At 41.7% G+C, this 27,133-nt stretch overlaps 1 protein-coding gene across 11 annotated transcripts in view; it reads left to right on the top strand.

Moving 5' to 3' along the window:
• The window catches only part of adgrg6 (adhesion G protein-coupled receptor G6), a 79,475-nt gene that overhangs the window by 18,044 nt on the left and 34,298 nt on the right, over positions 1-27,133 (top strand). For 2 of the 11 annotated variants that reach the window (XM_018674603.2, XM_018674605.2), the window contains exons 3-13: positions 7,121-7,468; positions 9,540-9,679; positions 9,879-10,158; positions 10,362-10,535; positions 12,214-12,261; positions 18,555-18,620; positions 22,315-22,386; positions 23,418-23,528; positions 23,859-23,951; positions 25,701-25,778; positions 26,806-26,889. In XM_018674603.2, the coding sequence (XP_018530119.1) occupies positions 7,121-7,468; positions 9,540-9,679; positions 9,879-10,158; positions 10,362-10,535; positions 12,214-12,261; positions 18,555-18,620; positions 22,315-22,386; positions 23,418-23,528; positions 23,859-23,951; positions 25,701-25,778; positions 26,806-26,889 (1,494 nt within the window). The remainder of the gene's footprint in view (positions 1-7,120; positions 7,469-9,539; positions 9,680-9,878; positions 10,159-10,361; positions 10,536-12,213; positions 12,262-18,554; positions 18,621-22,314; positions 22,387-23,417; positions 23,529-23,858; positions 23,952-25,700; positions 25,779-26,805; positions 26,890-27,133) is intronic. The other 9 variants (XM_018674604.2, XM_018674607.2, XM_051071604.1 and 6 more) reach the window with 9 other exon arrangements.

Raw genomic sequence — 27,133 nt, 5'->3', positions numbered from 1 at the left:
ATTACAGCAGCTGTTTACTGTGGCCTGGTTAACTGTTCTCGATCAGTACTGCAACAGTTCCTAAGAGTTTTGTCCCTGTCAGTCATTTACACATTTAAAACATGGAAATAAGACCCAGGTTCAAAAATACCAGAGTTATCCATTAAGCAGTTTCAAGACATCGTCACCAGTGCTGGTAATAACTTTTGCCAATTTAAAAACCAAACAATCAGCCAGTTAAAAATGATTTATTGTTTGTGAACGTGGTCATTAGTTGCAGCCGTGCTGTTGAGAAATGGTCACAGTGGCCAGTAGTGGAAGCTTGTGGTTAAACAGTTCCCCAGCAGGGTGGTTATTACAAAAAGAGCTCAGTCAGCCTTCTGTGAATCAGTATATCTGCTGCTCCATCAAAGCTTGTTGTGAACATGTCTCACTGCCTCTGGATTCAAATAACAGAGAGCCTCAAAATTCAGATTTAAAACACTGATGTAGTTTCATAACTGTTCTTCAGCCGCAGCTGAGGTGGGACGAAGGCTTCAACTTAGTAAAGTCTGCAACTAGAAAAGGTGAAGAGACACAGTCACACAGTTTCTGACACACACACACACACACACACACTCTGGTCATTAGCCTCGGCCTCTGAACTCGTTGACGTGTTTCACACATTAAATAAATGTTGATAATTAGAGCGACGTGTTGTTTGTATGAAGCTGGTTGTGTTGGATTTTTTATTTTTAGGTGTCAGGAAATTTTGGAGGGTGACGCAAACACACACACACACACACACACACACACACACACAGGAGCTTATAAAACAGCAGGCCATCCCAGTAGCCTGCGCCCAACCTGATCTCACCTCTCACTAAACAGCCATGCACACACACACACACACACACACACACACACACACTCTGAAGTCTAAGAAGAGAAACAGTGTTTGGTGAGTCATCTGTGCTCAGTAGTTATTTGTCAGTGAGGGAGTTTGGTCAGAAATGGGGCACAGATTACTCACTGATGTTTTGACTCCTATAGACGACAGTTATCTCCAGTAGAAATGTTTCTCTGTAACGTCTGAAGACTTGTCGATATAAACATGATGCATATTGAAACGTGCTGTTAGCCTCTATGTTTTTGTTCTGTGCACTGATATTTATTGTCGACTAAATGATTCAGTGTTGCTGCCTTCGTTCTTTCTTGTTTGTGGTTTTTATCTTCAGTCATCTTTGAGTTAAGCAGGGTTCACACTAAAAGATCATCGGCCGAGTCCCTCCTCCTGATCAGAGTCATCAGGTCTGATTAGCTCATTTAAAATAAAACGTTACATCGATAAAAACAGTCGACCTGTGAGGAGTCACAGTGTTTGTAGGGAGGAGGTGGATGAGTCAACAAAGTGTTAGTCCACTGTTTCCTTCTACGACACACTCTATACGTTCTGGATTTAACAGCAGATATTCCAGCTGAGTATATTTCAGACTGGAGGAGCCTTTTTTCTTCTTCATCTGAAGGTTTGGTGAAGTTTCCACAGCCTGCAGCTGTTTTCCTTCCATCACTCTTTTTTTCTCTCACGCTTCCCTTCATGTTGTGTCCTGTTGCTGATTTCTGCTGCAAAGATTCATTTCACTAAACTGAATAATGTGACATTAGCGAGTAGCATTTCATATTAAGTGCATGTTTTTCAGCCTGAGATTAAAGGTTGAGCTTCAGCCTCAAGACACGAAATCAGAGTCTAAACCTGGTTCGTCTCTGTCGAAGGAATCACACACACACACACACACACACACACACACACACACACACAGACTGCCTATGTCTCCTTTCTTCCTCTCCTCTACTCTCCATCATGTTTCCTTTCCTTTGCCGTCTCATGCTTTTCTGTCTTCTTTCCTCTCTTCTCCTTTTGTTTTTCTTCCCTCTCATTTCCTGTCCTGTTTCTTCCTTCCTTCCCTCCACCTTAAATTTCTCTTTCTCACTTCCCTCTGTTCTACATTCCTCCCCTTGTTTCCTTTCCTCTCTTTTCTTCCCCTTTACTCGCCTCTCCATCCTTTTCTCTTCCCCATTTTTCTCTTTCTTACACTCTCATATTCTCTCCTTCTCTTTCTGCCTGTTTCCTCTCCTCTCTTCTCCTTTCTTCTGGTTTCTTATCATTCTCCTTGTCTCCTCTCCTTGTCTCCTCTCCTTGTCTCCTCTCCTCCTCCTCCTGTGTGTTGTTACCTCTGTAATAAACACACTCAGAGGTGCGTTCAGGTTCACCTCCTCTCTGGCTGTAACTCATCAGAGCCGATATAAAACTTTACGACTTCCCCTTCTCTCTGTGATGAAGAGGATGCTCTGATGGACCAGGAGCTAATGAAGAGACAGAAACTTCTCTGTTAACGTCTCAGTCTTTTCCTGCAGCAGGAGGAATCATTAACTGTGTGTGTGTGTGTGTGTGTGTGTGTGTAATGACTGCAGATTACTGTTGGCACAGACACACACGTTCACATTTAGGTGGCAGCTTGGTTTTGGCAGCGTGAGGGCGGCGGCTCGTCGCTGAAGATTTCTGCAGCGTTGAGGAATTAATTAGAGATGTTAATATTTCATGGCCCTGACAGTGTGTGTGTTTAGTGTTTCCTCTGGTATAAATTTCACTTTGTGTGTGTGTGTTAATTGAATTGAAGCAGAAATCAAGGCCAAGTCAAATTGAATGAAATTGAATTTATTTACAGGAGGTGTAATGAAACCTCAGATTATGAGCAGACTGAACTTTTATTTATTCACAGAGCTGCGTTTATGTCGACTCTGACACTCAGCTGTACTTTGGATTTAATGCTAATTACTAAGTGAATATGACAGTGAACAGTGTACCTGCTAAAAACCAGTGTGTTAGCATTGTTAGCATTGTTAGCATACGAGGAGTGAGGATCCATCAGACAGGAGGAGTTAGTCTCCGTGAAGTTCTGACTCTGATCACTGAACCAGTCTCTCCTGTTATTTCCCACTCGTGGTTATCAGTCAGTCGTATTTGCATCAGTGGACTTCCTCTCTGCTGTTATTCCTTCCTCTTGATTGGTCAACACACACACACACACACACACACTCACTCCTCACCTGTCACCTGTGTTTATCTATCAGGTGTTTTTATCAGCTGCTCAGAGAAATGTCAGCACAGTTAGAGAGAGGAGGAAGACTTTAATGATCTGTGTGTGTGTGTGTGTGTGTGTCAGCCTGTTCCTTTAACATCAGGATCGACAGTAAAAGAGTGAAACTTATCTTCAGGCCAGAATCAGATTTTAAACTTCATGATGTTTGAGCTCGAAACATATTTGATTTAAAAGTTTAAATCAAATATGAGCAGAGATGTTGTGTGTAGGTTCATACTGACAGACCTTAGTGTGCTGTGTGTCCTCCCTGTCCTGAGTGTAGTTGTTCTGTCACCCTCCATCATCCCTCCTCTTTGATCTGCTGCAGGCTGTGATTCTTCCTGAGAGGAAAACCCTCAGATTTTAATGCAGAACAGAGGAAACTGTGAAGTGAAGTGATTTGCATTGCAAAGCGGCGATTTGCTTTCACTGTATAATGTTATAGAAACAGTGTTCTTCTTCTTCAGTGGCTGATGGAGGACAGATGAGGGGGGGTCTGGCTGCCACTGTGTTCAGTAGTAATGCAGGACAGATGCAGGATAAGTGGGGATACAGGGTGGTGTTCTGGGTCTACAATGGTTCCCAGTGTGCCAGGAGCAGGAGCGTTTCCTCCGCAGCCGGAGCCGTGAGGAATCGGATTCAGCTGAGGATGTTTGGTTTGCTGACTAAGTGTCAAGTTCACCTGCAGAGAGTCTGTGTGGTGAATGACCACAGGATCCAAACAGCCAGCGCTGACAGTTGATTCAGGACGGCTTCACCTTCTCCTTTTATACAACTCTAACTGCTTCGCCCTGGGTCAGATCTCTGCTGAGGAGGGAGGAGCTTCAGCAGGTCTGTGCGTCTAAAGCCACTGAGTTGCTGCCATGTGATTGGCTGAGCAGATGAACAGATGTACCTGATGAAGCAGCCGTTGTTAGGGCGGCACGGCTGATGACAGGTGAGGACAGTGTTTCCTCCTGAGGATCAGAGCGTCACCTCTGCTCAGATCTGCTTCTGTTGATCCACCAGGTCAAAGGTTCACAGCTCCACAGCTTCCAGAGCCGGACTGCAGATCAGAGGATAAAGAGAAACGCGAGGTTGTGCTACCAGAAACTTGAGAGGCAGCTTTTAGGCTTTTTGGGAGATGGATTGTGTGGCTGCTAAACACACACACACACACACACACACACACAGAGAGAGAGAGAGAGAGAGAGAGAGAAACAAAGCTACCTACTCTACAAGCTGAATGAAATCAGTGGATCAGGAGAGATGGAGGGGTAGTCCAAGAGAAGTCAACACTCCCCAAGAGAGAGGTGAAGCACTCCTGTGTCTCATTGTGTGTGTGTGTGTGTGTGTGTGTGTGTGTGTGTGTGTGTGTCTTAAATAGTGCTGGGAAAGAGAGAGAGCGAGGGAGCGAGCGAGGGAGGGAGGTATGTGAATTGTGCGGCTGCTTCTAGTTTTTCCATCAGTGGGAAAAAGGAGTTTGTTGCTTTTTGATGTTGCGTCCAAATGTTCCTGAAATTTCATGCTGAGCAACTTTAACGGCAGCTGAGTCTCTCTCTCTCACACACACACCCACACACACTGTACTGTACACTCTCAGGCAGTGGAAAAGGATTCGACTTGAATCTACTGTGTGTTTGTTGTGTTCAGTTGTCAGCTCAGAAAGCCTCCTGTTTGTTTATGCTGATCACGGCAGTGTCAGTAGAACTGTGGCTCAGCTGGTCCTGCTCTCAGTTCTGTCTCTGTTCATAAACTCTTCAGATTCAAGTATCGGATTCTAAATTACAGCAAGACTCCACTGAAAATCTAGAAACGCAAGTTTGAAGGAGGCTTTGAAGAGTTTTCCATGGAGGATGGCAGGAGATCCATAGTCATAGAAAAAAGAAAATCTTTGATAACCAATAAATCCAACCACCACAGTGTGAGAAGGCAACAGAGCAAACTAAACCCAGGGGATCGAAGGATAACTGGATAAATAAAGATTGGAAAGAAGAGATGAAAAAATTTCTACTACTCAAGATTTATGACTTCTTCCAAATCTGTTGTTTTTATTTCTTGGGAGTTTCACATTTTCAGGGCTCAAGAAACTATTCAAATTAAATAATCTACTTTGATCAAAATGCTCATCGATCACATTCAACCTTTGGGTCGTGTTTGGCAGTTAAAGACCTTAGTGTGCTGCAGATAAAGTCTAACAGAAGCTGAAACCCCCTTCAGTATCACTACCAGACTCCATTGACAAAAACAGGAATTTTACTGAGCAGAACACAGTCCTTATGGAAAGGTTCTGAATCCTTCCACCACTGGAAGTCACAAAATAACACAAACAAATTAACCAGTCGTGTTATTTTAATGTGAGACAGCAGCATTACAAATTGTTCCCAAACATGGGGAGAAACAGGAGCTGAGAAGTAATAAACATCAGTTTCAAAGTGTAATTTGAAACCTTCATTAGCTTCTGTCTGCATGCCCATGAGCAAGGCACTGAGCCTTCAGTCGCTGCTGAATGTGGATGAAGGTGTTGCTGACAAATGTGACACTTGTCACAGCTTTTCTTGGAGTAAGTAAGGGTTAAAACACACACACACACACACACACCACACACACTGGTGTTTCTGACGTTTCCAGTGCGTTGGCTGTGGTTTTGGCCGTGGCGAAGGCCGAGCCTGAGATCAACGGAGGCCATTGTTACCCCGAGCGAGAGAGACGAACCATTCTTTCCACTTTCCATTTCAGCTCTTGTCTGTTATTATTTTTTGTGAGGGGCAGCTCGTCTTTCCAGCTGTTGTTGAGAATGATGAGGGCTAACACGTTTTATGTTTCAAGTGAAAAATCATAAATGAATCCAACTCGATCACCGGCAGTGGGTTAGTGTCCCTGACAAACCGAGCTATTATGTGTGTTTATGATGCTTGTAGAGATTTAGTTCTTGGAGCTGACGAGGCTGTGCATCTCTTTTTTTCTTTTACCCAGAAACCCATGGTTTGTCACAGTGAGAAAAACCTGAACACAGCACCGTATTAACTCAACCTTTCACAATATGGAATCTCTATGGAATCAGTACATGAATTTAAAGAGGATATGACTGTACATGCAGTCTGATCTGCAGAATATACTGGTCTGTACACTCTGTATGTCCTCATCTCACCATCAGAGGTTTTCACATATATTTGAAATCTATTTGATTATTCACAGAGCTCCAGTTTTAGAGAATTAGTTTAGACAGATGAATTTGACCAAACTGCATCTACTACACGTTTTTTCCCCTGGATTTTCTTTTTTCTCAGTTCTAAAAATATACATAGGATCTGACTGCTTGGTTTCTCCTGTAAAAATGTGACTTTTTCCAAATCTAACTTATCCTGCATGTGTGTGGTTTCTAGTTCTACAGTTGTTTCTTTGTGATGTCCAACTCTTCTAAATGTGGGAATGGATCTGGCAATTGCTGAATTTGGTGCAATGCTGCCTCAGTGGAAGTGAACATCTTCAGTCCACCTTTTTCTAATCCAATCAGTCTGCATTTATTTGACTCACTGATTGATTGATTGATTGATTCTTTTCTGGGCTGCTGAACCTTAAGCTAACTGCACGACTTGTCACGTCTTGTCTTTGTTTTGTCTTGATTCCTGAAGTGCGGTATTTTAAATATAAAGTTTTAGTTTCCTGAATCCTTAAGGTCCTTGTAACCTTCTTGAAATCTTGGTCCTTCATCCTCTTCATCTTCTTATCTCCACGACTCCTCAGTCTGGAGTTATAGACGAGGATGTCCTTTACAGCAGCTCAACTGTGTTTGTCCTTGAAACCTCCTTCCTAGCCTCCTGACCTCTAATAGTAGGTGTTTACCTTCTTTATCTATTGCCCCTTGTCTTGTCTCCTAACACTTTTTATGGCCCCTGTCCTCTTATCTTCTTTTGTCCTGTTCCCTTGTGTCCTCGTCTGCTAGCATCTCCTTTGAGTGATATTACCATACCTTAACATCTTCAGTGGAAGTTATAACTTTCTGAAAGCTCATGAATGTATCATCCTACCATCACCTCCAGTTCTGGGCTGCAGCTCTACAAACTGTAACCTGGTGTTGACGGAGGCCGAGGGGGAAATCACGTCTCCCTGCTACCCCAAGAAATACCCCAATTCACAGTCCTGTAAGTGGATCATACAGGCCCCTGCTGGCTTCATCATCCAGCTCTCTTTCCTGGACTTTGAGCTGGAGGAGGCACCAGGCTGCATCTACGACCAGGTTGTGGTGAACACAGGCAGCACCGATGTTAAGTTCTGCGGTCTGACGGCCAACGGGCTGACGCTAAACTCGACGGGGAACGTGATGGAGCTGTCCTTTACCTCTGACTTCAGTGTGCAGAAGAAGGGGTTCAGTGTTAGCTTTCAACACGGTAGGTCCAGGCTGAGACCTGCTCTCCAAGTGTGGGATCTGTTCAGACACATATTAACAATGTTTCAGCTTTAACCTGCTCTGATCCTGTTACCTGTTGAGGTGTAGAGCAGGTGAAAGATGAACTTAACGTAGAACAACATGAATAATTTGAATAGCCCAGTTAAATCTGATCTCTCAACGTTTCAGAAAACAAAGGAAAACAAACTTTTTTCTGACTGACCAGCATGTTTTATTTCAGTTTATCTCATGGGGTTTTGGTCCACACATAGAGGCGAATATAATTCCTTTAAAGCTACGCTGATCAATATTTTTCATAACAACAGACCAAATCCACATCTCCGATAAGCCCCCTGTACACTGCTGCCTCAGCAGACACACAGTTAGAGAGCAGCTGGTGAACATAGTTGAGCATTTAGCAGCTAAAGAGCCAGACATTTCCCTCAGGAGGTGGTGGAGACCGAACACAGAGCTAAAAGAGAGGGAGTACTGACACAAACACCACTCTGCACGTATGAGCATAACGCTCTGTAACAGCTGGATGTGGAAATTAGTATTTTTGATGCTGAAACATTAGGCATTACAGCTTTAATTGTTTAAATTTAACTTGGAATAGACAAGTATCCCAAGATGCAGTTGGTGTCAGATATGAACTCTCAACTATAAGTTATAATTTTCATTCCACAGCTGTTGTTGTGTCACCAAGTTTGGTTTAGTGAGATTGTCAGGTGAGATGTGAGCACATCAGCAGCATCAATGGTCATCCCCAATGAGAATAGACTCTGCAAGACCGTTGATGATTTACCACTGGTGCAGATGTATCTGTCACATTTTGACTGTTGGGAGGTTTAAAGTTGTAGCTGAGATCATTTTGTCACAAAACAGGCGTAAAGGTGTGTTAAAGTGATACTGATGATACCAGTAAAAACTGCATCCTCCTGCTGTCAGGACTTTGAACTTCTAAGAGCACAACTTCAAACTGAACTGATGAAGGTCAGTCAATCAGAGGTGTGTGTGGTTTTTATCTTGTTGGTTAATAGCCTGTTGTGTAGCCCTTCTGTTGCCAAAAAGAATCACAAACTTTAAGCTTTAATTTGAGTTAGAAACCACAGAGACTGGTAGTTTCTTCAGACGGCGAGAGGATCAGCACCAACTGGTCTGAATATCGAGCTACCAAACGAAGACTTGGCCGCTCTAACACCAGTATCTGGTTTTGGTGTTTTGGTGCATCTGTGTGTACGTGCCCTCATGCACGTTTGCCATGTATTTGTATGTGTGTGAGTAGTGTTTTTCCATTACACCCTGGCTGTTAGTTTGCAGCTCTGCCACAGTCATTCTGCGGGCAGAAGCTTTGTGACAAGAGAGACAAAACCTCTGATTCATTAATGCTTGTGGATGATTTGTGTGTTCAGGGCCCCAGACCCAGTGTTAGTGCACTGCTCTCAAAAGTCAAACCATTTGTCAGCAATGTTCAAATGTTTATTCAGATTATGAAGTAAAGTTAATATAAAACTGAGGCTGTTGTATTGAAATGAAAAGGTGATAATCAGCTGCATCAGTTAAAGTTAAGTTTAGATTTAGACAGTTAGTTAAAATATCAATGAAAAAATAGATTTGTGTTAATTTTCCCTCATGATTTCATATTTTCACTCTTCCTTTTGATTTTTCTTGATGACTTTCTTTCCTCCTGGCTTCCTTTCTCACCTTATGTTCTCTTTGTTTTCTATCTCTGCCTTCATTGCATCCTCCCCTTCTTTATTTATTCATTTCTGTCCATGCTCTTCATACTTCTTTATTTGTTCTGTTTTTATTTTATTTGCATTCTTTATGTCTTCACACGTCTTCATTCCTTCATTCCTTGTTTTCTACATTTCTACCTTCATTACCTCCTCTTTGTCTTTCTTTTTTATTCTTTCAACTTGTCCTTGCCTCTGTCTTTTCTTGCTGACATTCTGCTTCTGTCTATTTTCTTTAACTTTCTCTTTACTCCTCTTCTTGCCTTCTTTCCTGTCTTCTGTTCTTTCCCACCATCCTCTCCACCTTTCCTCTCTTCTCCCATCTCTCCTTTCTAGTCGCTGTGGCTCTGAGGAACCAGAAAGTCAAGATAACCAGTGGTAACAACCAGGTCACCACGGTCGCCAGCTCTGTTTCCATACCTGTGCTCAGTCACCTGACCCTGTGCTTTGAGGTGGAACGTACCCAGGATAAACAGGTATCACCCATACTCACATACGGCAAAGGGCTGAAGTCCAACATGTATTAGTGCTGAACACATTAAATCCTGCATCTATGAGACATCTGAAGGTGTTGAATAATTTGAACAGCATTGTGGACCTTTGAGTTCAGATTTCTTCCCAAAGGTCAAGAATAAACTTTCCGACTCAAACAGAGTTCTCTTGGTCCCTGAACAGAAAGAGTGGCTCCTCACCTACTATGACAGTAGTGGAAACGTGGTGCTGAGTTTAGGCTCCGATTCAGGCAGCATGACAATGATCGTTGATGGGGTGTCGTGCCCGATCGGCTCCATCATCTCCACCAGTGACTTCACTTCTACCATGAAATCTTTCTGTGTGCTCTGGACGTCATCAAACGGCCGAGTGGCGGTTTACTTCAGTCGAAACTACTGGTCCAAGACCTGCTCTGCCTCCGTAGGCCACTCAGTGCCAACTGGTGGACAGTTCCGCTTAGGAGGTAAGTCAGGGTTTGGAGTTTTACTGTTTAATTTTTAATTATATTTATGATCCTGAACTGTCCAACCTGAGCGGTCCACCATGTTCATACTGGTTCAGCAGAGCCGTTCAGTGATTTATGGACCAGTCACAGGATTTTAAAGTAAATACTTTCAGAGACTGGTAATGTCTGAAAGATTTCTGTGTGACTGTGTTTGTGCTCAGGGCAGCACGCCTTCGAGGGGAACATCTATAACGTCCGGCTGTGGGATTATGTCATGACAGTGCAGCAGCTCGAAGCATTAACCTGCAACACGGTGGGGAATATCATCGACTGGGACAACAGCCACTGGAGCATCCCGTCCTCTGTGGCCCAGACCGACGCCACACTCAGCTGCAGTGAGTACAGCAAATATCCACCCTGCTGCTGCTGCACCTAACACTCATCAGGGCAACAAATGTGGATTAATCCACTACTGAAAATAGTCCCCAACATATGTGACAGTTCCTGTTCAGAGACACTTTGTTGGTTTGAGTGTTTTTGTGGCCTTTGCTGACAGGAAAAGAAAAGAAAATAAGAAAAATACACGCATTGCCAGACTAAAGCAACAACTTTTATCATCTGAACACTCCAAACTGTCTGTCCTGTTATTATTAACTGTGAAATAGTAAGCAAACTTTACTGTATATTTGTTTCTAATGTTTAGAAGCAAATAAAGTCAATGAATAAATAAAAACAGTTAATACAAATAAGCAGAAACATTAGAAAACACAACTGTTTTCTTAAAATTGCTGTGGTGAGATATCATCACCACACACACACACACACACACACACACACAGTACAGTATTGTGCAGAAAGTTAAGGTACAAAGTGTTTCAGTCTGTTTGCTATCAGGGTGGAAAATTACAACCAGACTTCAACCAGATTCTGGTCAATTTTGACTGTGGCTGGTGAGTTAATTGACTCCAGCAACCAGTTTGGCTGCTGACCAATCATCATCCTGACTCCTGCTCTGTTCTAAAAACCCAGTTGGCGGTAAAACGCGCCGAGAGTTCACGGTGAAATTCCTGCACGCAAACACACACACACACACACACACACACACACACACACATCTAAATGGATTTAAACTGCTTATTTAATGCAAGATTTTTCACAGTATTCACTGGTGCATTAGCATCAAAAATGCATTATGCACGCATACACACACACACACACACACACACACACACATACGTCAGTGCACAAAATGACCACAGACACTTTAAACACACTTAAAATCTGAAACCAAGTTTATATAATCGACTGTTTTCTCACCGTGTTTAAGTATTATCCATGAAAGAGAGTGTAAGAGTACACTGTGTGTGTGAGTGTGTGTGTGTCCACAGAGTAGTACCTCTTATTTAAAAGCGCTGTAAATGAGCGTGTAGCCACAGGAGGTTAGCCACAGTGGTTTCAGACCAATTCATGCCAACGTTGTACCCAGTGGATGACGGCCCTCCGTGTGTGTGTGTGTGTGTGTGTGTGTGTGTGTGTGTGTGGATGCTTGTATGCCTCAGAGACCTGCAGTGGTTTTCAAGAAATGCATGATTCTGCACTTAGTTTCCTGATTCTCTTGTACACACACACACACACAGTCAAAGGCAGTTCACTTTAGCTTCTCTTACTCCACATGAAACGTTATCTGCTGTAGAGAGACATTATAAACCAAGGTATGAATGAAGTCTTGTTTTCTTACAGTGTAGTTAGTCAGTGTACTGGGGAGAAGAGACACTAACACGAGATGTGACACAAAATAGAACCAACACTGGTTTTATTTGACTGTGACGTGTTACACAGCCTGTGTTTGATGTGTTTAATTCCTGGACCTCAGTGACTGACCCTCCGTGTTCAACACATTATTACATGATTGCTTGAATAACTGATTGCTTCTGTTCTGCTCATTATTCATTAACTGTGTCATTGACAGTGTGACCTTGCCTTGTTGTAAGTAACTGCCCTCTCATTTTGTGGCCATCATTAACTGATGTTTGGTTTTGACTGACTTCCACTAATCTGTCCCTCTCTTCACAGTCTGCTACCCTAACTGCATTCACTTAACTACTGCTGCGCCAACTAGTGGTGAGTGCTGCTAACACGCTGCTAATGTTCTGTGTGTGTGTGTGTGTGTGGTGTATGTCCTGGAGGTTTGTATAATGTGCTTTCTGAGCTATGATGCATGCAGGAGAATGTGCGGTAATCTGGATCTATTAGTTTCTGACGGCCATGTTTGAAGTCCTGAGCTCTTCACCAGCACTGTGGTCCTGATCATATTCTCAGGTTCAGATGGTCTGATGGGTATCGAGCGTTCGGCTGATTCTGCTCGTTGCTGCTCGTTGCTGCTCATTGTCTGCGGTGTCAGTCAGAGTGTCATCCTGCTGCACAGCACTGCAGCACTTTGACAGGTCAGAGAATTCTCTGACTGTCAAAGTGCTGCAGGCTGCTCAGCTACTTGTTGCGTAACGATGTGGCCTCAGAGTTCCTGCTGACAGGCTGGAGTCTGGTCACTGCTGCAGTATAGAGACACAACCTTTGATAAGTTTGGTGTTTGATAGCATGTGTTCAAACTCAAACTGATTGATTTCACCGTCAGATCTATTTAAAAAAATATATAAATAAAAACTCAACCTTAAGTTTGGAAAGATAGATTGATAGATTGGAAGTTTGCTCTTTGCTAATAAAACTGATGAAAGACTCAACTTTTACACATATTTTACCAGTTCAGGACCAAATGGAATCAGCTGTCACTGAGCAATCAACCTGTAATGGAAGGTGGAGCTATGTTACAGCTAACCAACATATCAGGAGTGCTGCGCTGTAGCTAACTCTGCAGCCTCTGAACAGAACGTATGTGAAGTGTTTCATTTAGTCCATTAACACTGTTGTACCTGATACAGCCTCTCAGATTCAGACAGCTGCAGGGCTGTGGCTGTGTTCAGGCTCTGCAGCAGATTAGAGATTCACAGTTATATTTAATGTGACTGTAAAGTGAACACTGTGACTGCAGCTGCCATGATGAACGAGGGATGAGTTCGGTGTATAAGACATCTGGGAACTTGTAATGAGCATTTGAACCTTTTATAGAGTAAACAATCAAACTTCTCATTAGTTTAACTGAAAATAATCATTAGTTTTAGCTCCAGATATATCATGATAGGTCAAGTGACAGCTCAACCTTGTGTGGCTGCATTGATGACAGAATTAGTAATAAATGAATATGAGATGAACCTTATTGATCCCAGCAGGGGAGCAGCAGGAAACAGAAACTGAGGATTAGTTTTTAAAACAAAAGGTGAAATATTGACTCCGCGTTCACAGACGTCTGTTCTTCAGAGATTAAAAATGATCCGATGTCACTGGCAGTTCACAGGTTTTTGTGCAGAGTGTGGGAGCAGGAGGTTCAAACACAGGTCACAGAGTATATGAACGTACAGACAGAGGCAGGACAGCACTGTGAGGATGAGGGAAATGTGTTCTACTCTTCAGACCTTCTTTACGTGGAGGTTTACAGGTGAAGCCAGCAGTGTTTGACAGATGATTTTACAGCCTCAGGTCTCACATTTTCCATTCTTCACTAATGGAGCTTATACAGCTGTTCCTGCTGCTGACTGACCTGGAGACACATGTTTCAGAAAGGTTTTAATTTGGGGGGAATGAGCTGAGCAGGAGAAGATAACGGCCGGACTGGGAGGACAAACGGACACAAAATACTTTGCAGCTGTTGAGAAAACAACATGGCTGCACTGATATACACGGGTACGCTGCATTAAAGGAACAGTCCCTGATTCTGTTATGTTACTGATCACTGAACAAAATTAAGACTGGTTTTGGTGAAATATTGACAAAGCCTTCAGAAAATATGTCGACTAAACTTCTAATCGTGCTTCAGTTGTTACAAGCAAATATTGATGGAAAACAAGGCTCAGAGGGCCTGTTATTCAACCCCACCTGTTTTCAAGCCAGTTAAGTCGAGGACACAGCAGACTACACTGCTGCTTCACACTACCTGTGGTTTTCCAGTCTTGTCTGATTGGCTGATGATTTTTATCTGAATCCCGATAAAGGGACAACAAGTTCTTCAAACTTCACCACAGAATCTTGTTTCCTTCTAAAATGACACGTGAGCTTTTTTCTGCTCGGACGTCACGATGGTGAAGGTTTGCTTCAGTCACAGCTGAAGTTAGTTATTGATAGAAAGTGAAGACGTGTGGCTGTGTGTCTCTCAGACCATCTACAGACTGAACTCCAAGAGTATGCCACAGTATTCAGTCTCATGTGTATAAATCAGTTTTAATTACAACTTAATGAAGAAATTAAGAATGAAATCCATGCTCAGTCTTTATTAATGGATCTCCAGGCCCAGCACCACAGCTCATCACATTTCTACACTGAGAGGTGTGTTTGATTTTGTATACCTTCAAAATGCTGTTTCCTTTTTACAAGGCTACCAAAGTGCTCTGGACCACTTGAATCCGTTTTTATGTTCCTCTTTGGTCTGGTAATGAGGCCCGGGCAGAGAGCGAGCTGTCGCCAGACGCCTGCCGAGCTCAGTGTGTGTGTCTGTGTGAGGAGGGAAAACAGGCTCGTCTGAGCTTATATACTCTATATACATGTGTGCTCCCATGCCTCCTGTGTGTCGTACATTTGTGTGAGGCCTCGTACATGTGTGTGTATGAGGTTGTCTTTCATCTGTTGTTGATGCCACAGGGTAAAGATGGACATACACACTTTGTGATGGCGTCTGTCAGTCTCTGCCTCTAATCTGCCCTTAAAGGACAGTTCTGCTTTATGACCAGTTGAGTCTTATTTCTATCTGTAATAATAACACCATACTCAACCAGTTAATAACTAAAATGTGGGAACACAGTGACAGAAACACAAGCAGATGATCAGACCGGTTGGAAGCAAACGTCCAGGTTAGATTCAAGCTGTCAGTGGTAAACATCCGTCACTCTTTACAGACCCACTCCCTTGCTTCAGCTTTGACCTTTAAGTATCCATCAAAGATTTATCTTTGTTGGGTATAAGACAATTAATATTTCCAATGTCTTTATCCAAATTCCACCTGTTCATGTCAGGTATCAAACCACTAAACCTTTAACCAGTGCTTGGCGTAATACGACTAATTTAACCCCATTAAAAGACAAGTGTACAAACCCAAGGATAATTCACCCAACCTATTTGTTGTAGTCGAACCTTTGGGGCCGTAGCCTCAAACCTGAACTAGTTCTGTGTCCACAGCTGTTGCAGTGATATGTGATATGATCCTAAAATGCTTTGAACAGACTGAATCAGGAGACTCAGAGCTTTCAAACAGTGTAGAATAAGTCAGGGTTGTGTGAAGGTTGAGTTCCGGTACAGACCAAAACATCTAAAGTAGCACCACTGAGGCGGGACAGTGTATTTTAATCTGACTAATCTTTTAGAGACATTTAGTGAATGTTCAGACTGGCTTTGTTTGAAACTAATGAAGTTAATGTTTGCCTTTGTATTAACCACAGCCACAGTCTTTCCTTAGCTTTAACCATGCTGTTGCTGTATTTGCTGAAAACAAGAATTTAGAAAATGTTGGCGCTGAATGAAATCGGTTCTGCAGAATCGATCCAATGTCAATGTTCAGAGTTACACAAAGGGTCAGTGAGAAAATATGTTTGGGTGAACTGAACCTTTACAGCTAGAGGCCAATTTCTCTGATGACTTCTGTGTTCTGGCTGCATTGATGACAGTTAGATGACTCGCATGATTTCCCTTTTAACTGATGGCCTGTGTTAATATTCATAACTTTAACTGGCTCCAAATTCAATTTAAGATCAGATCAGACATAGATAATGAAGTCTTTTACTGTCAACTTGAGACTCACAACACCTACAACTAGATACTGTCGATGTACCACACAGAATGATCCTGTAAATCTGACATTCCCAGAGCAGCCAGCGTGTTTTTCTGGTCTTAAAACAAAGATATGTGCAGGTTCAACAGGGCCCAGTCTTAGAAACACTGCTCCTCAGCCCCACCAGTGGTCAAACACTCCCCAGGGTACCTTTAATTCATCCATGACCTGTCCAGACCACAGAGAGACAATCTAAATCCTGGTCTGTGTTTGCCAGCCTAGAAGCAGATATTTTCCCAGTTAAACCCGTCCAGACGCTGTGTGTTGGGAACAGCAGATGGAAAAGCTTTAATGAACTGAATATTGGTTAAAATGCCACACTGTTATTGCAAGTGTCAACCATTAGTTTCTATGAAAACGCTGCAGAATATTACTTTAACTGTGAACCACATTCACAGCCTCTAAATACGAGCCAACTGTAACAGCTTCGCTCGCTGTGAATAATAAACATGTTTTTCCAGTAATGACAGTGAATTATTGTGCTGCCTGGTGTTGAGTCATTACATTAATTATAGCTCATCAGCTACTGTCACCACAGCGACGCCCTGATAAAGACATAAAGAGGAAACATCCTGCCTGGAAAAAATGATTTTATTTACTCTGAAAGGGAAGTGTATTTATATTATTTTCCAGCCATTTGCGTTTTGAACACTTGAGCTGACACAGAATGACTTCTCTTACTGATTGCCGTTATTCTCTGTCTCTCTGAAATTCAAACAGGTTTAATGTGAGTGAATGATTAGCTCTTTTTTTTTCTTTTTTTGGCAAAAATAACAGTAAAAAGATGGAAATGGTGCAGGTAGTGTACATATTTTGACAGTAATGACAGGGAAATGTAGTCTTCTACCTGGAGCTGAATGATTAGATTAATTACAGCTCATTATTGGTGATAGATCTGCCTCCATCCTGGGCAACGCTTTCTGCCATCAAAGGGCTCAGTCAGCCAGCAGAGCTGCACAAAGCTGCATTCATTTTCCCTGATTACAACATGCTGTTCAACAGATTTAGAACTGGCAGAGTCCAGAGGAGAGAGAGAGAGAGAGACAAGGGGACCAGAGGAAAATACAATATATGGCCAAAAGTTTGTGGACACATGAACAGTCCACTCTGGTTTCAGTCTTTCATCTCAAAGGTGTTGGATGGGAATTAGGTCTGGGTCAGTCCATACTAGTCTCTTTCACACCAGGCTGGGAAAACCAGGTCTTTTTGGAGCCGGTTTTGTGCAGGGGGGGACATTAAAGGATAACTCAGGTATTTTTTTTTTTATGATCAAGAACAGTGACATAGAACCGTGAATATAGAAAGGAGAGAAAGGAGTAAAAAAAAACGTGGAGGAAAAAGAAGATTATACAGGAGGGAGGAAGAGAAAAATAAATGTTTGAAGGAGAGAGAAAAGAGGGAGGTATGAGGGAGAAAAAGTGAGACGAAAGAGGAGAAGGACAAAGGATGAGGTGAAGGAAAAGGAGGAAAGAGAGAGAGAGGAGTAGATCATGACTGGGCACAATCCTCCTCACCTCTTTTGGACCACATGCCATCCACGATTATTGAATTCCTGCTTTTTCACTCCGATCGCTGCCATAATTCTGTCACACACATTCCTTCTGTTTGTGTGTGTGTGTGGACAAACTGTGCTTTCTCTCCCCACCATGCCACCCCCCTCCGAAGGCCTGTGAATGTACAGTATGTGTGGGCCGGAGCCGGGCTCAGGCTGCATCTCAGCATTTGAGGAGCGCTCGATTTTTGGCTGCTGTCAGCGCGCAGTTGGTCAGACAGACTGTCCCTGAAATAAAACATCAGGCGTTTGATTCCTGCGAGCGGCCAATCTGTGTCCCACCGCAACCCACACAGTCTGATTGATTCAAAATCCGCAGGATATCAAAAACTAGTGTGGGAAACTTTGTTGAAGGCGGAGAGCCAGGGATTCATGTTCACCCAGAGAGACACTCAGAGAAACAGATGATCATATTTCCAGACGGGCCGTCAGTTCAGGGTGTACATCACCTCTTGTCCAGTGCATGCTGGGATAAAGGGGTAATATGGATGGATGCATGAGTGTTTGTCACTGTTACTGTAAAAACTAGAGCCAGAATTTAAGCTCAGATAATGCTTGTGTTTGACACAGTTAATTTAATATGGCATAATATTATTTATTGTTATTATTTTATCGTTGAGGATTTGTTAGAGATTCCTCTCTAACAACTTTTACTTCTGTAGTAAAAAAAGTTTCATTATGGAAGAGTCAGTTATTAGGACATGATGAAATGGAGGTAAATGAAAATTAACAACTAAACTCAAATATTTCCTGTCAGTTTGTAAACACAGTTCTCTGCTGCATCCTCCTCCACTCTGTGTGAATGCATCAGAATGAGTCTGTGCAGTGAATTCATGAAGCTTCTCTCTCTAACATGTCTGAAAGTTAAAACCTTGTTCCCTGATCACTTTAACTGATTAACCTTTATCTCCCCCCCACCCCCCACCCCCAAAGGTGTCACCCCGCCCACCAGCACACCTCTCACCACCACCTGTGACTCCCAAGGACTGGGCTGCCCAGGTAGGAAGAACAAACACACCTTCACTGTGAGCGCTATTAATAGCTGCACTCTCTCTTATTCACTGCCCAGTAAAACAGTTGACTGGTGTTTCTTCTAAGAACTAAATTAAAATATCCTCCATTTAAAAACAGTGATGTCTCTAACCAGTAATCACTGATTAATCACTGCAGTTCAGGACGTCCTGTAGATAAAACCTGTTTTACATTGAAATAGTTATTTAAATGAAAGATATCTATGGTCACTTTCACACCTGTTGCTTTATTTGTTCTGGACCAAGGAGAAAAAAAATCAAACTCAAAATCAAAAGCAAACTGATTCAAACTGGTTTTAACCAAGTTATTTTTTGATCTAAAAATCATCAAATCAGTATTAAAGGGGAACAGTGGACCAACAGAAGCTAACAACCAATGATGTTACTTTTTAAACAGACTCTCAGAGGTTTTATTTCCCGACAGCCACTGTAGCAGTGGCACACATTTATACATCATCCATCTGCCATCAGTTCTGCAGACTGTCAAGTATTTCTCTCTTCTGTCTGTCAACTGTAACGACCATTCCTCACACCTTCTGGCAGTTTGTGGACTGAGCTCAGTGCATCACTTGTTTATATGAGGATTATGTCAAATATACAGGAGCTGTAGGTCTTCTATCATCGTGCAGACATTAGTAATTAAGTCTATTTCACTTTCATGAATGTCAAAGCCAAACAAAAGCTTACAGGTTTTGATGAAAAGCCCCTTTAGGTTCCAGTTGTACGTCTGATGTCATGCACCATCCTGGTGGGAAATAAACCCTGACAGTGTTCATACCTTGAATTATCCACTGAAGAACACAGGCAGTGTAACTCCTAACCTACTGCCAGGAGTGATGTGTCTAACCAGGTTTTTCCTCCATGGCCATGTGCATATTTAATACAGGTGAACCCAGTGGGAATCAAACTGTCAACCTTGGCAGCATCATTCCACACACTCTCCATTCAGCTTCACAGATGATGCTTTTTACTGTCAGCCTCTGCTCTGTGTGTCTTGTTAAAGTCAAAGTCCCAGTGCCCCCAAGTTTTCCTGATCCCCCTAAAGCTCCTTAACTACTGAATTAGATTCTGGATGTCTTGTTAAGAGGAACTCTCTCACCTCAACCATACTTGGGTTTGGTTCACAGAACCTCTGCAGACATATTTGAGTCTTCAAGCTTTCCCAAATACTGTCAAACTACTCTGAGCTGAGTTAAAAGGTTTAAGGTCTGGGTTTGAAAAGAAAAGGAGCTGAGGATGTTTGAGGACAGGAAAGGCAAAATGTAAGAAGGTGAGAAGAGAAAGGAGTGAAAAAGAAAAGGGAGCAATGAAGAGATCAGAGGAGACGGGACGATAGAATAAAGGAAGGAGGAACTGGAGAAAGAAAGATGAGACGATTGGAAAGAAGACAGAGAAGGAGTGTGAAAACAACTGTCAGTTATTCAATAAGTGACTCAAACTCACAGTTGCTCACTTCTGCATTGTTAGGATTCACTGCCTTTCCCTGTTTTATATCATTATAAACAGATTATTGTTGATTGGTTAAACTAAAGAAGCAATCTGTAGATGTCAACTTGGGCTCTGTGAACTTGGAACACTTATTATTCATCATTTTTTTGGATGTTTTATAGAAGAAAGGACTTGATTGATTGGAATTATAACAGATTAATCAATAGACAAGTTTCCATCCAAATGTGGGGCAAATTTTAACTGAATTTCCAGAAAACTGGCAAAAGAAAATGCACAAGTTTCCATTCTGTTTTGTGAATATGAAGTTGGTTGATGGAGAAACTCTTGGTGGTATTAAACCACTGCAGAAGAAGAAGAGGACACAGTGAGATGAGGTCATTAAAAGAGCTCCAGTCAAATGTCAAACGATGGAAAACCATGTGGAAAACATGATGGAAATCTGACATTTCTGTTTGTGTCATGTGTTAATGTGAGGATGGTTCCAGTCTCCTCACTGCTCTACACACAAATGTGTATAAAACCATGTGGAACCAGACTTCAAACTGAACATGTTGTACAGATTGTAAAACCCTGTGATTTACGATTCTGGGCTCAACAAATAAAACTGACCTTCCTTGAGAAGAGGAGGGGAAAAAAAGAAAAGAGAATAAGTGAAGTCAAACAAGGACAGGAATCTCAATCAAAATGAAGACATTCTTGAAAAGGACACAGATGCTCCACTCTCCTCGCTCTGAGCTGCTCTTTTTCACAAGTTCAAGTATCTGTACATAAGAAAAAAAAAGAGCAATTTAAAAAGCATTCACCCTCTGCTGCTCACTCTCAGTCTCATGCTCTGAAAATGTCATTTTCCTTAAATGACCCTTCTGTGTCCTGAGAGGAACATACGTGAAGGAACCAGGGACCCTCACCACCCAGCCAAAACCATTAAAACCACAACACTGTTCAGGCACAGATCACAGCCTAAAGTCAGTCTGACTGCAGCCAATCACCTCTGCTCCTGGAGATCATGTGATCTGGAACTTTGCAAGACACTGTCAGTAGCAGTAGAACAGTAGCTGGGGGCCAGCTGACGACGTGACCCAACCCCACTCCCCAAATGTCAGTTCTCACACTATCCTGTGCTATGGAGGCCTCAGAGGGACATTTTTCTAAAGGTCAGTTTTTGTGGGATTGTGCTCATGAGAGAAATGAAGTCCAACCAATTAAGCTGCAGCTTGTGCTCCACAATATAAATGACTGCAGCAGAGGAGGCAGGTCAACAGGTCATGGGAGAGCACTAACACAGTTATACATTAAATCCTTAAACTAGATTGGTCTGTAGAGTGCAGGGTCAGGTAGAGAGCAACACCACTGAAGCAGGCAGGAAAGTCTTTGTCCTGGTCATTTGATTGAATGCCAGACTTTGTAGCCAGGGGTCACCAGGACACCTGAAACCCTCGTGAGACCAGGTGTGTTTCAGCAAACGAAGCTCTCACTAAGGTGGAACCATCCAGGAAAATGCAGTTCTCTTTATTGCAACAGAGAATGGGTGGAAGTGATCAAAGTCAAACAGATCGTGAAGTGTCTATGAGGTATTTCCCTATTGTTGTGAAGAATTGTTTTTTTAACTTCTACATAACTGTGATGCACATAAATGATGTTTTAAATCTACTTCTACTTTTGAATTAGAATGTTTTTTTGTATTTGTAGAATCATGCCGATAGGCATTTCAGACTTCAGTCTTGATCAAATAATGCAATTTAATCATCAGAAAATTGGTGAAGCATTGAAGAAGACCTGTTTCTTTCTTCACCAACACTTAATTCATAGGTCTAACTGCAAAATTCACCTTGAGTGTGGACAATTCTTGGCCAATCTTGGTTCATTTTGAATACATTTTAGATTGAGGGGTCATCTTGTGTTTTTCTCTTCACACCTGTGTCAGGTTTGTGTGACGTTTACAGTCCAGTATTTTTCCCATTCATTGTTGATAAGCTGCAGTCTTGTTCACTAATTTGGATTATCTGAACTCTTCTGTGTTCAACTTTGATGATGTTTTTTGGGGGCTGCTTAGAGAACTACAAAAAGCAACCTGCAGGCAGCAGTTCATTTGTACACCTGAAAGGTTCTGCGCTGAAGATGATCTTCTGTCGTCCAGCTTCACACACATTCATCATCCTCTGCATCTTTCTCTCTCTCCCCCTCTCATCCCAACCCCTTGTCACTACCACCAGCCGCTTCCTCTCCTGCCACCTCATCCACTGACTCCACTAACACCATCCATACTACTAATGCCAACACCCACGGTAAGCAACCGTCATCCTCCACCTCCTCATGCAGCCTCTTCCTAAGATCCTTCCTTTTTCATCTGTAGCTTCTTACTCCTCCTTTCTCTCTGATATCACCTCCTTCTCCACTTTATTATTGCACCTTCTTTTCTCACTCCAGCATTTTGCTTTTTGATCATTGTTTTGATCTTTTATTTCTGTTATTTCTCTTCCTTCCTGTACCCATTCACAGTATATTGCTCAGCCACCGTGCCGATCATTATTGATGATTTTACCTTTAATCATCTCACCTCATCTCCTGTAAGACAAATTTAGGGGATCATCCAAAAGTTAGACCTATTTCCAAGGAAGTCATCTACATCTCATCCCCCCCCCCAAAAAAACTTTTATCCGTAATGGTTTTTTGTAAAGGCTTCCCACATAAAAGTCAGACCCCTCTGATTCTGTGCCATGTTTAACCTCCTAAAAACCCATGAAAAGCTGCTCAGAGCCATTTTACTTTCTATTATTCATTTGTTCCCTCTATTATTCATTATCTATCTGGGAGAGGACTCAGCTAATTCACTATATGAACTGATCCAGATGAACATGGACTGAGGACTGAGACTAGATAAATATTATCTACCACTGCATAAAAAATGAGCTCATCAAGTCTTTTCATTAGTTAATTAACCTTTATGTCATTCTTCCATCTGAAAAGTTGTAGTTTTGAACAAATGTTCCCAGAAATGTATGAAAATCAGCGCTTGTTCTTTGATTAGGCTAAAGGGACTTTTTCTGTTCTAACAAAGGACAGCAGCATTCACAGTGGAATTTTAACTGAAGTGGGAAATACCCATTACTTGGCATATAGTCAGATTTTTTTAAACACGTGGGAGGTCTTATCCATGAGCATATTAAAAGTTGTCAAAGTTTATGCATGCTGGAAAATTTCAGGACTTGCAGCCAAATGGAGCTTTGTGTGCATCTGATCTGCAGCTTTAACAGCAGTTTGTTTTCCATCTGTGGTCCCTCTCGTTCTGCTGTATCCTTTGATTTGTCATCTCCAGCCCTCTCTCCCATCACTACATCTCCATCCACCATCCCTACCACTAGCATGCCTCTAACCCCATCCACCACCACCACCACCACTACCAGCACAACCAGCTCCTCCACCACTGGTAAGGCTTCATCTGCTTCGCTGCTTTGTTGTTTGCCATGAGCATCACTAGACTTTTCATGCAGAAAAAACACAAAACAAGTAATGACCAGATGTTTCCCCACCCCCAAAACTACTAACTACTTCAGGGTGGGAAGCTACTAAAGTAGCTACTAAAGTAGCTTCTCATTGACTGTCTCAAAGACTTTCTTTGATCAACAGTTTCCATCTTTTTCTCTGAATCAAGAAAGACTTTTGAGATGAAACCAAACAAGGCCAGGAGCTTGTCCCATTAATGCAGTGTGGTTGTGTGTTTTGTGTTGCTGACATGCCGACTTATTGTGCTAATCAGTTCTGCCTACCACTACCATCACCATCACCACCAGCCCTGCTACCTCTGCATCTCCTGCCACTAACGCTGCTTCAGCCAGCAGTACAGCACATGGTAAGGTAGCTAACCACATCTACATCTTGTCACCAGCTATCACAAGGCTCTGATTTTGTTCTGTCCTGTTACTGAAATTTACAACCATTTTGTTTTTTGTGGATTTAAATCTAACTCTTTTGTATTCCTCCCAAATATTTTTGTTGTCTTAAGAGAGAAAAGTATGAACAAAGCTGAAACAGCTGTCCGCTGTCCACCCAGATTCTGACTGAGGCTAGCAGACGAGAAGCTAGTTCTTTGTTTTCTCTTAGTTGTAGTAATTTTTAAAAATCATCTATTGTTTCATCAAAAAGGGAAAAAAAATAGCTCCAGCTTCCATGAAGTTTTAATAGCACACAAGTGACTGAGAGTTACTATTATTAAGAGTCTCTGATGTGTAAATACCATTGAAGTCAACATCCAAGTTGTAGTTACGACTCGGAAACCATAAATGCTCTGATCCAATCTGGATAATATGAATCCTTCACTTCAGCCAAATTCAGTTTTTCCAGGTAATTAAACCCCGATTTAATGGTTAACTACCTTCAAACCCACATGATGTGAAGTTATTGAACATAATCATTGTTTTACCTTAATGTATGAAATAAAGATGTGTTCAAATCATCATGTTTTAGTGTGTGCAGATGTTTTAAAGAACGTCAGCACCTTGAAGTAAATGGAAGTTTCCTCTTCTTGGCAACATGACTGTGTCAGCTTCTTACATTTTATTATCTCCTTACTTTACTGACACTCTCTGCAGTGGCACTCTGCTGTGTGACGAGCAACAATGAAATGAGCGTACATTTTCAAGGTTACAAACAACAAAGTGGTCATATTATATTTTTTCAGTAACAGAGGGACGAGGGTATAGTTGGAAATACTTTTCATTCCTGACCAAAATGCAAAGCTGTGTGTGATCAGTTCCTTTAAAACTGACTCTAAAGATGATGCGTGCAGCATTTTAAGATACTAAATAAGAATAATAGCAATTTCTAAAACAAGATTGAAGAATGTTGAGACATTGCTATAAGAGAACAGGAACAGTCTTGGGTGTTTACTCTGTATTTTCCATTGTTTGTCATTTGTAGATTTGGTTTTGACAGGTTTATTCAACTTCTCCTGCTGTAACTGTTCAAACTAAATGAAGATATTTACTTCAGGTTTTTTTCTAACTGCAGCTCTTCAACATATGTGCTTTGATTGTCTCTCAGACTTCCTCTTCCTCTTGAAAACAGACGGACAAAATATCACCAATGTGTAGGAAGAAAAATGAAAAAGGAGGGTGGTCACCGTGACAGGGCTCATGGGAAATTAGTCATCAGTTACAGTGAAGAAAGTCTGGGCTAAATAAACAAATGTGTGATTCTTTAATATTCTGTGTTCTTTATATTACATTGTATTATACTTAAAAATTAGAATAGTAGACCATCCCACACTGAACACTGTGTTGTAGTTGTTTATGGATTGTTGTTCTCATTAGGTAGCTGTGTGCACAGGCTGTTGTCCCCACAGTGTTGTTTTTAAAGGTTGATATTTCTGCATTTTTAGATCGACGTCCCCACAGTGTAGCATGGTTAATGTCTGGTTGTGCAAGTCCACGTACAAGTCCAACAAAACTGGATCAAAAACCAAACAACAACAAAGAATTTGCCATGTCATTTCAGGTGTTGGCTGTGACAGTGACCTGCTCACAAGCTGCTGTGTATTGTACCTTCAGCATATGTCTGTTAAGCTGACATGATATTTTGTGATTGTTTACTTTCTCTGTAGCCCAACAGACAACCAGCAGCACAGCAGCTGTTCCATCTGCTACCACTAACAACCCAGCTACTAACCCCACCACGCATGGTAAGAGCCCCAGCACCACAGTGAAGCCACTGTGATGATAAACCAGCTGTGCATACAGAACGCTGAACGCTGCTGTGAGTGCATGTTTCAGTCTGGGTGGCAGACAGACACAGAAACCAGGAAGGGTCTGACACTGTACAAGTTAATGTCTGAGGATTAAATCCTGCAGCCACACCCTCAGTCATGGAAAAACCTGGTCCTCACAAGGCCAAACAGTAAAAACTCATCATGGATCATTTAGAAGTAAGGGAAATTAAATTAATTCAGTTTATTTCCTAACCTGGTTAAATGATTATAGGGACAACTGGAGCTGTGATAGTATGAACATTAAACCCCAGTCCTCATGTGATTTAACACACTTAATTAGTTATTGCTTTTTTCTCATAGAACGTTAAAGCAACTATTAGTGTTTGAAATAACTAATAATTATGTCTGAATGAATTTAGCCTCATGTATCACTGGCTATGATGATGCTTTAACTTAGTGGCTGTAACTAATGATATTTTTCATTATTAATATTTTTTATTTCTAAAATGGTCAAATGTGAAAATATGTAGAAAATGCCAGAGAGAGGCCGTCAGTCTTCACATTTTGGAAACTTCGATCTGTGAATGTTTGGTATTTTTCTTTATTAAATGTCGTCCAATTAATAATTGATGAAAACTGTTGATTCTTTTTGACAATGAACAAACTGGAGAACCTGCTAAACAGGTTTCCTTATTAAATATCACGCTTACACTTTGCCTTTTTAATGCAAACTTATTTAGATTGTTTAGATGTCAGCAAAACGGTAGCATGCAGCGCTTCTTATATCTATATCTGTCTCTGACATTTCTTATTTGCTGTGATTTAAAACTCTCTCTGTAGACAGATTCATTTGTTTTTTGGCAGCAGTCTCTGTCCTAGTTTGTCCTAGTAATTGTAGACATTGTTATTGAAAACATGTTTTCACATTCAGACTGCTACCACCAAAATGTTCAGGATGTGATCATCCCTTTGATCATCCTGTTGTTTCCTCCACAAACAGTTACAGGAACGACTCCTCTGCTGCTGTCAGTAACTACTAACCAACCAGCCACTAACATAGCTACTACTGCTGCTTCCTCTCAGGGTAAGACACACTCCTGCATGCTTAGTCCAGAAACTGAGGTGTGTATGTTACATTCTTCTCCTGCTGTTCCTCTGTTATTTTCTCATTAGAAAAAAGAATCTGTGCTATCATTGTTGAAACTTTTATCTATGTAGGAGAGAGATGTTTGTTCTCTTTCAACATTCTTATACAATATTTCACTTTTCATTTCATTTCATTTTTTAATATTTGTTGACCTTGGACTTTCCCTGCTGCTTTTTAAACT

Source organism: Lates calcarifer, linkage group LG7_1 (genome assembly GCF_001640805.2).
Source record: "Lates calcarifer isolate ASB-BC8 linkage group LG7_1, TLL_Latcal_v3, whole genome shotgun sequence".
In the NCBI taxonomy this organism is placed as follows: Eukaryota; Metazoa; Chordata; class Actinopteri; family Centropomidae; genus Lates; species Lates calcarifer.
The sequence above is the reverse complement of the archived record's forward strand: the minus strand, read 5'-3'. Positions and strand labels throughout refer to the sequence as shown.